This window comes from Gordionus sp. m RMFG-2023, chromosome 4 (assembly GCF_954871325.1).
Source record: "Gordionus sp. m RMFG-2023 chromosome 4, tfGorSpeb1-WG-v2, whole genome shotgun sequence".
Lineage (NCBI taxonomy): Eukaryota > Metazoa > Nematomorpha > Gordioida > Chordodea > Parachordodidae > Gordionus > Gordionus sp. m RMFG-2023.
The window spans coordinates 18,970,108-18,982,574 of NC_088778.1; the positions used below are offsets into that span (position 1 = coordinate 18,970,108).

At 26.9% G+C, this 12,467-nt stretch overlaps 1 protein-coding gene across 2 annotated transcripts in view; it reads right to left on the bottom strand.

Moving 5' to 3' along the window:
* Window positions 1-12,467, bottom strand: part of LOC135929093 (ornithine transcarbamylase, mitochondrial-like) — a 107,349-nt gene that overhangs the window by 39,998 nt on the left and 54,884 nt on the right. The window contains exons 6-7 of one of the 2 annotated variants that reach the window (XM_065465595.1): window positions 12,101-12,223; window positions 9,305-9,795 (exon numbers count right to left, since the gene is read on the bottom strand). In XM_065465595.1, coding sequence (XP_065321667.1) covers window positions 9,505-9,795; window positions 12,101-12,223 — 414 coding nt within the window. In that variant the 3' untranslated portion in view covers window positions 9,305-9,504. Of the gene's footprint in view, window positions 1-9,304; window positions 9,796-12,100; window positions 12,224-12,467 lie in introns of those variants that run through there. The other variant, XM_065465594.1, reaches the window with a different exon arrangement.

Below are 12,467 nucleotides of genomic sequence, written 5' to 3' on the forward strand. Positions count from 1 at the left end.
AGGTGTACACCGGCTTTCTCATTTTTCACTTATCTAAATATTTCCATAAATTTTTAGCAATTTTAAAAGGATGGAATAGAATGGTCCTGTATAAAGATTGTTAAAAATTTAAGAAAAATTCAGAATGTAATAATTAGTAAAAACAAAAAATTATATATGCTTTAAAAATTAATTATTCGTGAAAAGATACATACTTATTTTTATTAAAAAATAAAATTTTACATGAATTTTAAATTTAGTCATTTTATATTAATATATAGTCATATTCTTTTGTAAATTAAACCGCTATTTTTGTTATATAAAAAATATACAAATTAATTTTTTAACAAATTAATTTTTTATAACTGCTTCATTTTACGGAAAATATTTTTGTTAATTTATTTTCTTATTTAATATTATTATTAAAAATCGTTTAGTTTACGCATCACTGGTTGTTATTGTTAAGTTCAAGGTTCATATTTAGAAAAACCAGTCAATATTGAGCGAATTACCCATTGAATTAGCTGTTACTCCGTTTACGCATCAAATATCACGCGATTTAATTTTCTCATATTTCATTGCACAAATTTTAATTTATTCACGCAAAATCAAACATTCGTTATTCGCACATTAATAATTCGTGTCTCTCGCTCTCAATTTGATTCGCTCACTTTATTTGGGAAATTTTTTTTCCATCTCGCTTCAGCGTTTGATTTATTCATTATCGAGCCTTCACAAATTTTGATTTGCGATAAAAAGTTGCAATGTTCATTTCTAGTAACAAATAACCTTTATTTTAAATGCAGTTTTAATTTTCAAAAGCAATATTAATTAGAGTGCTTTTTTGTTTAATTTATATTAGTATTGGGTTCGATTACAACCACTTAATTAATACTCGAAAATTAAATATGTTTCTATCGCATATTAATAACTCGTACCTCTCGCTCTCAAACTTCATTTATTCGCATTGCTTTGGACATCTTTCGGTTTCACATCGATTTTCGATTTAATCATTCACTTTTTCTGACAAAATTAATACGTTTTCTTCGCCTCAATTTTTATTCATTCGAATTGCTTCAGACATTGTTCAGTTTCGCATCGGTTTCAGATTTCATTTGCTCACTCAAAATTAAATAAGTTTCCATCGCACATTAATAATTCTTAATTCGCTCTCATTTTTCATTCGCATTCCTACGGATATTTTTCAATTTAGCATTAGTTTTGGATTTAATCATGATTGCGCTTTATTTTATATTTATTCGGGCTTATTCGTGTTTTTTTCAACTTCCTTCACACTCATTATATTTATCTTCTGCTTTATTTATTACAGCGTCATATAATAATAATGGCCACACTTTAAACCCAAAATTTGTCCCTTCTTGACGCTAATACATTTAACAAATAATGGTTTATTCAGGATTCATGGACCGGTCAATGTCACGTGTCCTCATTTTAAACTCGGGCTTCCATTCTGAATACCAACTCTATTCCAATTATATTCACAGAACACCCATCAATTCTAATGAATCTTTCGTAGACATATTTCTCAATACCACAAAACCAAGCATCATATCCAGAATACACAAAGATCGAGGATACAAGTAGCCAAATCATCTCTCAGTGACTGCATCTCCACTCTCCTGCAAAATTTTAACAAAGAAGAAAAATGGTCCTCTAATACGGATTCAACACATTTAAAATATCAGACATATCAATCCAGATATTCTTAACTCAACAAATAAAGGACGCCAGTTTTAACATCTTTACCCGTCTTCAAGATAGCCATCTATGCACATCCCCAAAACAAAACAAAAAGTAACCCACCAATGATACTCTTAGATTCCATAAAGGAAGAAGTAAGGAAATCAATCCTATCTTTTCATCGCGACTCAACTCATGGACTTGAGACCAATCTTCCTATAGCCACTTCCTTGATATGTAAATATTCTTTGATTCTCACTAAAATTATCAACTTATGCAATAAAATCTTAAATGGAGATACCCAGTTTTGTAACCCCCTTACTCTGAGGCGCCAAACTCATCGCACTCCGAAAACTCATTAAGGATATTCGGCCCATCGCCATTGGTTCAACGTATTGCAGAAGTAGCAAAATTCATTTCTTCAAGAATCCAACATGAAGCATCACATCCTCAGCCATTACCAATTGGGTGTAGGAGCACCTGGTGGGTGTGAAGTAACAAGATTTCATCTCGAAAATAACTTAACAAACGAAGTTTGAGTGAAAATTCAGTTTGTCAACCCTTAAAACACTCTTACCAGCGACACCTTCCTTATTCCTCCCATTTCCCTGCTTACACCAAATTCCTCTTCTCCTGCTACCTATTTCCTACAATCTTATAATTCAACACGGAAAAAATACTTTCAGTTGAGGGTATTCAAGGTGACCGCCTCGGATCCTTATTTTTTAGTCTTAGAATCAATGATATAATAAAATCTATAAACTCTTTAGTTACTCTTTAGTTACTCTATATGCTTGGTACATCGATAATGGAATCTTGAGTGGTCCCTAAGATATTGACAAAACAGTTAACATAATTCACGAAATGAGCAGAGCCATCTGATTCTCGCTCAATCCGAATTCACCCAATTAAATTCAAACGCTCCTAACACTCATGCTTTCAAATTCACTGCATTAGATTTACAGTTAAAGTAGCTCGCTACTGTAGTGCGCTACTTTTTAAAAATATAATGAATGTAACTATAAACATGAAAATTTAAATATAATATCATAATTTATTATTTAATTTTGAAATTAAAATTTATATTTTTAATTTGTATTATAAACCTAAATCATATGGTGTAAATTATTTAAAATGTCATCGCAAATGGATATCCTAATCGATGTAAGTGAATCAGACAATTATGATATTAATGAAATGGAAGGTACCCTGGAAGATAATGTTATTTGATAACAATAATACAAATTTTTCATTTACAAAATTTGAAAATATTTTCAAATTAATGTAGTGCTGTAAACGTTAGTACAAAAAAGATATGCGTTACCGTTACTCGTTGCGTCTGAAAAAAGGAACGCGTTATCGTTACTCGTTACCTTTTAAAAAAAGGAACGTGCCTTACTAACTCTTCAAAAAAGTAACGAGTTACTCGTTCCTTAAAAATTAAATATTATATACACAAAATATATTTATTTTTTTCATGCAAATAATATTAAAAAAAACTATACAAAAAGAATATATAATAAGATAAGATCTTTTTATAAAAATAATTTTCATATATATAATTATAATTTATATAAAAATAATATTATATATTATATATAAGATAACATCTTTTTATAACAATTTTTAATTAATTTTCAAAATTTTGATCAGACAAACAAGTGCTCAACACACCTTTCGCCGTGCAAAAAACATGTTCTTTGGCGCAGAGGATGGGAGAGTTGTATTATATTTAATAAATATAAATTTTAATTTGGAGAATTTATTAAATATATTTAAAGAATTATCTTTATCTTGAAAAAGCTTAATTGATCATCTTAACAAAGATCTTCATTCTTTCCTCATTAAAAAAATTGTATCTTTATCAGAAAATATTGTGGTATATATGTTTGATAAAGGAATTTAGTCTGCTATTTCTTTATCAAGATCTTTCTCAAACTAGAAATAAGTTCAAGCATTCTTCCTTTGTTGACCTTTTATCCAGGGCCAATCCAATTTAAATAGCGGGTGAATTATTATAGTATATAGGGGTGTACCAATATCACTTTTTGGAAGCCGTTCCGATCCAATATTCCCGATATTAAATTGATATCGGCCGATTACCGATCCGATATCATATCTAATTTGTATTCTGTAAAGATACCAATGGTTTTAATTTGTAATATACTTTTTATTAATATAACATCTATAATTTAATTATACCATAACTTATGTCATTTAAATATAATATAATAATCAGTTATAGTTTATTTTCAATTCTATTGCAATTCTAAAAGTATATAAAATATTTCTATTGTTAAATCATTTTTTTATATTAAGTAACAATATTAATCTATATACATAACAAGTAAAAACAAATATATTATGAAATATGAATAAATATTTAAAATAATTTTTAACATTAATATATCGAAGATTTCTTTTTAGAAATACCAGAATTTCCAATTTATCAGAAATCAGCCTGATGCGATGGTAACTGTCAATATCACCAGCTTCACTAAAAACAGATTCTGAAGAGATTGTAGCACACTTTTATAAACAGAATGCCCAAAAAAATAACAATATGGCAGAATGTTTATTAATTAATTATTATTATTAAAAAAATTTATTTATAAAAATAAATGATTTTAGATATAACTTTTTTTAAAAAATTTATAACATTTTATTTTTGTTAAAGACGCCATTTTATATCGGATCGGTAAATTTTATAATATTGGCCGATAACCGATATTTTAAAATAGGTGAAATATCGGTACATCCCTAATAGTATATATTCAACTTTATAGATGTGTTTGAATTTATTGAAAATAAAAGATAATCAAAACATAGCTTGTAAGTAATATTTGAACTGTATACCTTCTATCTATCCCTTTCAGGATTGAATTAATAAGCGGCTTACAAAACTTGAAATTATTTAAAGCCATTTTATTAAGTTTCAATATTATAATTATCGTGGGAGTGAAATATCCCAAATTGAAAAAGCAGTAGCAATCGGTTCCATAATATATAAAATCATATATATTTATTAATTAACACTAACCATACAATATTCATCCATATTTGTTTTTATCTGAATATCTCTGTAATTCAGATTTATCACAAGATTCGTCCAATTTTTGGCAATTCTCCTTAATATCTATTAATTTCACATAGTTATAAAAAGAGTTCCATCTTGTTAGGTTTAATTAGATATCTTCCTTAAAAATGGATGCAATGTTTTTTCCACAATAGCTAACACTTAGAAAATGTAATTTTTGAAATGGTTTTAAAATGTAAATCGTTACCTGCCTTTTCAATATCAGCACTTGCAATGAGATTAGTGTGTGCTGAACAGGAATGATGCTTAGATAAGTATACAATATTATCATTAGTATTTTGTTTTTCAAATAGATCAATTAATGGCAGGGGTATAAATTTTTAATAAATATATTATAATTTTTTTTTACTTGAAAGCTTTTATATGTGTACCGTCATCCCTATATAAGAATTTATATTTTATATACCGATGATAAGCTGACCAAGAATCCAGTTGTACAGACAATTTTTATATACAATAAATTCCCTAATTTCTTTGCCATGTTGTCATATGCTTTGTTAATTTTTAACGAGGGTAGGTCTAAACATCACATTTTTCGTTGGTTCCAATTTTGATAATATTAATAAATGTATTGCTATCTACAATTGGAAATGGTTGTAATTCTTTAATTAGAAAATTAAAAACTGATTTCATAAACAACTGATTGTGCTATTTTTATTTTTGATGTAGGTGGATTCTGTATCTCAATGAGTGAGTTGATTGGCTTCAGTTTTTTTTATTACTATTCACATTCATTAATCTTTTTCATTTTTGAGGAATATACAGCCTATAATTTTTTAATTAAAATATTATTAATTCCTGAATTTTTTATAAAAAATAACTTATCTTTAAATATAAATCTTTTAATTTAATAGGAAAACATTAAAAATAGAAATTATGATTGCCAAAAATAATTTTTCAATTTCTTATATTTTTCAGAATTACTATTTAAAAAGGAATCAGGAAAAATATCTAGGTTCTCTAAAACAATCTTGCTTCATAGTTTTATTCCATATATATATTTATTTAAACAAAGTTTTTTAAAATCACTATTTTATTCTTTAAATTTATTAACAATGAAATTAAACCAATAGCAATACTAAAACAAGAAATATAGATATTGTTTAGATCTAACTAATATTTTGAACCAATACCAATATTTTGTTAATCTTGGGTTTTTAATCTTGGTTCCCAGCCCTATACTATAGTATAATTTAATTGATTTTAATTTTATGATAAAGCTTTCAAAATATTGTGAAAGAATACTTCCTTTAATAGTTATTTTATAATACCCATGATTTAATATTTTATTATTAAAGTAATGTTTAAAATTATAATATATTAATTCATCTTTTTACCTTCATGTTTTTTTATATTTGAACTTGGACATTGAGGTTAAAATATTTGCTAAGACATAATTTACATTTACAAAATGTAGACTTTGTACTCTTAATTTACTTTATTGGTGTAAAATATGTTTCAAATTGGGCTAGGGAAGAGTTAAATCATCCTCACCTATAGTAAGAATATTATTAAAATAAATCATATTATTATTAACATTTACTTTAAATTTTGATTGAATATTAATAGATTAAGTTTCGACTAAAAATTTAACAACGATAATTTAAAGTAAAAATGAAGGAATGGTGGTTAATATGTTTTAAAAACTCGGCTTAAATATTTTATATTAAAAAATAAAAAGTAATCTTATAGTACAATAAAACATATTTTTCTTTTCTTAATATTTTTTAAGAAAAAATTTAAAGTAACAAATACCGTTTTGCGTTACCGTTACTCAAAAAGAAGAAACGCGTTACCGTTACTCGTTACCTGTAGAAAAGGGTAACGAATGGCGTTTTTTTATTCAAAAAAGGTACCGACGTTACTTTACAGCACTAAATTAATGTAAAAACAAATGGTGGCTACAAATTTAATTGTTCAAACTGTAAAAAATATATCCTTAAATAAATCTAATAGATATAACCTCAAACACCTAAAAGTAATTGTCATTTTTATATTCTAATAGTATTTTTATTTTGTAAGAATGTTCATGCCAACAATTTTAAAGAGATAGAAAAACATCTTAATAATTTTAGTAAAGAGGACTATATTCAAAAAGACCAATTCAATTCAAGCTAAATTGATCATTGCACATGCCAATATTTCTCAGAAACTGGCTGATAAAGTTATTGTCGATTTTATAATTAATACAGTTAAGCCAATATCATTGGTGGATAATCCATCATTTACCATGATGATTAAAACTGTATCCCCTGGTACAACATTTTTTGTAGCCAGACATTAATGACTGAGATAGTAAACAAAGAAGCCCTAGTTAGAACCTTAAAAACGGCATCGATTGATGATTTTTTTGAAATAAAGGATTCTAATATAATTCCCCTAGACGCGTTTTTTAAATCTAAAAATTCAAATGAGTATTTTTGATAATTTTTTTTATATAAAAAATATTTATATAATCTACCTTGTCCTCAAGTGGTAGTGTTGAGAGATTATTTAGAGGCGAAGTTTATACTTTCTGATCGTCGCTCTAGGCTTGGCGGTGATAGTATGGAAATGATTTTATTATTAAAATGCAAAAAATGAATATTACCATAAATAGTTATTTTTATTACATAAATCATAGTTTTTTTACATAAATTTTTTAATAATCAAAATTCTTAACATCATCCTTAAATTGGGGGATATATATACTCTTCTCCCATCATACAAATCCCTTTTCTTGTTAAAAAATTATTTTTTATTCCAAAGATATTCTATGCACTCCTTTTAACACCCATTTTTAAATATCCTCTTCCACTTAAAACATACGAAAATGGAAAAAAGGACCTACCGGAAAAGATTTGACGAAACCGCTTGGGCCCAAGCTTCGCTCACAACCAAATTCGGGGGATTGGGCATTAACCCCTATGACCTAGCAATAACTTCTTTCATATCGAGTAACCTCTTGTCAGCAAATAAGGCTTTTCTTTAATCAAGGCCATATATTTGTGGAAAGCACTAAACAATGTTGATTCTCATCCTCCCACAACCCATAGAAGAATGACTGGGATGTGCCTGTATTTGCTCGCTGCGTTATAATACTCTTATTAGTCTGCAATCTACAGACCGCATTCTATTCTTTTCTGCTTAATAACAGTACTAGTACTGTACATAAGTTTTTTTTCGAAGCCATTTCTTCTGTCAATCTTCAACTTTCCAATAAAACTTACCCACACCATTAGTATTCGCCTTCAGGGGCGGACTGGCCATAAGACCAGTTGGGCATTTTGCCCATGAGACCGCGAGAAAATGTCTATTTTTGAGGCCGATCAGAGGAAAATATCCAAAAAGAGGCCGATTAGAAAAAAAATATATTATTATATTCACATTATTTTCTATTATCATTTATTTATATTTAATGATATCTCTATGATTTTAATATCACATTTCTTGAGAATTGTCATGTCGTTTACTATATTTTAATGCATAAAATATCAATAAAGTCGCTTGACGCTATACATCATTACCAGGTTCTTTTCTTTGTTTTTTTTCAATTGAGGTGAAAACGCTCCTTTTGAGTAGAGTGAAAGCTAAGTTTTGATTAATTTATTATATTATATTTTTATACATTGATTTATTGTAGAAATAATATAGCCAACATTTCTTGTTCTAAATTCATTGAAATCGAATAAAATCCAGGTCGGTGAATCAGATAAAGAGATGGATGCTTGGGTAAAACAGAATAATTCATCTGACCAAAATAAGTTGAGAAGGCTGCAAAAAATAAGTGAGATAAGGTGGTGGGCACGTGAAAAAGCCCTTAGATGGATATATGGTAAAGAGAGCTTGCTCTGAATAACGATAAATTGATTCTTATTTATTTGTGCTTTTATAAAAACAAAGGAGTTAAATTTATAAATTTGTAATTTGTGATATATTATTAGTTCGATTACAGTTTGTATTTTATAAATTAAATTAACTTAATAAAAGGTAATTATCAGTTAAAAAGGCATTACAATTTCTTTCATTTTAAAACAGTATACATTGTCGGTCCTGAAATGGTCGATTTATCAGGCATACGCAATGTAACTCAATCATACAACAAGCCTTGAAATCAGCTCAAATACCCTCTAAACTAGAACCCCATGGTCTTTTTTGATGAGGCGGTAAGCATCCTGATGGGATCATTCAAATTCTGATGAGGAAAGGCCATTTATTGGTATGGGACTACTCATGTATTGACCCCCCTTGCTCCTTCCAACCAGGCCCTCAACATAATTAACCACAAGAGAACAACTCTCCAAATACACAGAAATTTCAAATGACCATTTTTTTATTCCTATCATTTCAGGGTCACAAATCAGCAAACTTTCAGAAGGTTGACCATAGATATACTTTAAGCGAACTATATCAACTTTAATAGTAGTCTACTATTTTTTTCTCGCTTTATATCATCCCCGATCTTTATACCGTTTTTGATATTTATTATATTTTAAATATTTTTATATATTTTGTATATCTATTTAAAATTTTTTTTTAATCTGATGATAGGATATATGCACTATTGAATTAAAAATATATAATAAAAAACAAATGAGGATAATTAAAAAATTACATTTAAAAAAAGAAAAACGTAAAAAGGAAATAAGAGAAAAAAATATATTTAAAAAAAGGGATACATATCACCCTAAAGATGAGTGAATACTTAAAAAATGGTAAAATCCTTCATTGGGGTCTCCTGAGCTCTGTCATTTTATGATTTTAAAGAAATTGAGGTCCTCACTTCCAAACATGCCTAGGGTATTGGTAATGATTGGTATGAACACAGTGTTGGTGAGGCCAGTGTATTTGTTTTTTTTAGGATTTCTATTTTTCGATGGTAGATAATGAGAGGTTGGACTTTGCTGCAAAATCGACACAGGTATAGTCCCAAGCGAGCGGAAGACCATTAGTCCAAGGAAAGAAGGGGCGTTTTCGTTTGAGAGGCTCACTGGTTCGAGAGTGGATGGAATATTGCAAGGGGGGAAAACTTGCAATAACTTTGGGGTTTGAGTCGATAATAATATGAGAATGATTTTGATAATGAGATGATTATTTATTATTTTATGTCGTTTTATTTAAGAAAAATGTATATATTATTTTATGTAGTTTTATTTAAGAAAAATGTGTATATTATTTTATGTAGTTTTATTTAAGAAAAAAGTATAATTTTTTATGTGAAAAATATCATATATATAAGAATTTAATTTTTTTTAAAAAAATCAACTTTAAAACTCAAAAGTGAATATATATATATATAATATCCAATTATCAAGTCACAATACAATTTAAATAACGCCTTAAACATTAAAATATAAATTGAAAATAAAATATTATTTTACAATATTTACAATCAAGTAACATGCACCACTTAAAATAAAAAAAAACTCTAAAATCCAATACCATTCAAATCTATATAATAAATGACAGTGATGGCATAATTTATGATGGGGAAGTAACTGAAATTAATGATAGAGGAGAAAGAGCTCGCTTGGCATGAGAGCGAAATTAATTGTACCTTTGTAATAATTGTAAAGGAGAGAAATAAATATAATGGGAAAGGGAAATAAATATAATAGGAAAGGGAAATAAATATAATGGGAAAGTGAAATAAATATAATGGGAAAGAGAAATATTGCCTTATTTCAATTTGTTATGTCCTTATTTGAAATACAATTATTATAATGGGATGGGGAATTAATGTATCTTTATATTATTGTTGTTTCCTTATTTTGGAATCAATTAATAATTACAATAAGGAGGGGAATCAATGTATCTTTATAATATTGTTGTTTCCTTATTTTGGAATACAATCAATAAATACATTAAAAAGGGGAAAAGTGGGCATAAATATATCTTTATAATATTGTTGTTTCCTTATTTTGGAAAACAATCAATAAATATAATGCAAATGAGAATAAAAAAATTATTTGCAAGGAAGGGAATCAATATAATGCAAAAGAGAATAAATGAAGTTATTTATAATAGTACAATAAAAACTAAGCATACTTTATAAAATATTAATTAATATTCAACAAAAAAAACGAAATGTTAAATGACAACATTTTTTTAACTTATAATTAATATATATATACATACATAATTTTCTACATTCATTAATATATGAATTTTTTTTAAATAATTAATTATTTTTATATTATCTTTTTAAAAAATGTTATATCTTGCAATTTATATTTATATACAGAATTGGGCAGTACCGCGAATATTTGTATCTATGATACAAGATCCTTTTGCATCTTATACTCAGTAGCTTATTAAAGTATATTATTTATATATGGTTAAAAAGATGGTATGGGAAATAGAAAGAAAATATTTTCCTAAGGTATGAATATAATGAAGCTTTTTGGTATCAAATCACATCTATATTTTAAGAACTTATGAATTGAGTGGGATGATAAAATATTTTAAAAATATATCATTAAAAGAAACTATACCAGAGTATATAGCACCAATATATTTAACATCTAATAGATAAAATGACGCTTATTTTTCTTCTGGTGAAGCAAATGTTGCTGATTACAATAATACATATAAAATTAAGCTGGAGGTTTAAAATTATAATAAAGAAAGTCGAAATACCATTATAAATGCTTAATTATTATCCTTCCAATGAAATTTTTTTTAAATATAATACTATACCTTCATCAGCCCCAATTGAAAGTTTATTAGTTTTTGCACTATGTTAAGCAAGCCAACGGCAAAGGTCAAATGATTAATTATTTGAAAAATCTGATTATCTTATAAAATAATGAATCTATTTTAAATACTCTTTTGCAAATTAATATTTAAACTTTCATTAAAAATAGTAGTCTCCCTCCTAATTATGCCAAGAATGGGCTAATACTTATATTAAAATGTTTGATTATTATAATTCATTATCAAATATTTTATTAATTATTATAAATATTAATTTTTATTATATAGGTATGTTATGTTCTACACGAATAAATAATAAAAACTGTATTTTAATTTGGTATTGATAATTTAAAAGTATCTTGTATTTAAGATATTCTAATTTAATAAAAGATACAAATATCTTTTATGTTGTATATTTTGATATTTAGAAAGATACTAGTATCTGTATTCAAAATTCACTTTTTTAAAGAATCTGTGTCTATAAGATTCTTTTTCTGGAGGACTTGCCCAACTCTGTTTATATGCGATTTAAATAAATAAAAATTGATAAATGGTTTGCTTAGTAAGAAATACCCCGAAAGGCGACATAATTTTGGTTGCCTTAAAAAATCTTAATTTTATTGTATATCAATGTTTATTTTTATATACTTTAGGGGTAGCATAATTTAGATGCATGCCCATTTTAGGAGCTCCTAGTAGAAGTGAATGTAATATATTGTTACCATCTCCTATCCATGCTATTTTCAAATCTTTTAAAAAGCCAAAATGTTCCTGAATTATAAAAATATATTATTTAATATAAATTTATATAATATTATGAACAAGTGAAATAATAGGTTGTGGGGTGGGAAGGGGGGGGGAGGTGCCACTTATTTTTTTGAATACTTCAGTATTCGCTTAAGTAATTCGGAGAATTTTTGTTTGTAACCAAAAGAAGTATTAATTCGATGGTTGAAGTATTAGTTGGGTTAATAGCGCATCTATGTAATTTGAGTAGTCGTTTGGTTTATTCCAG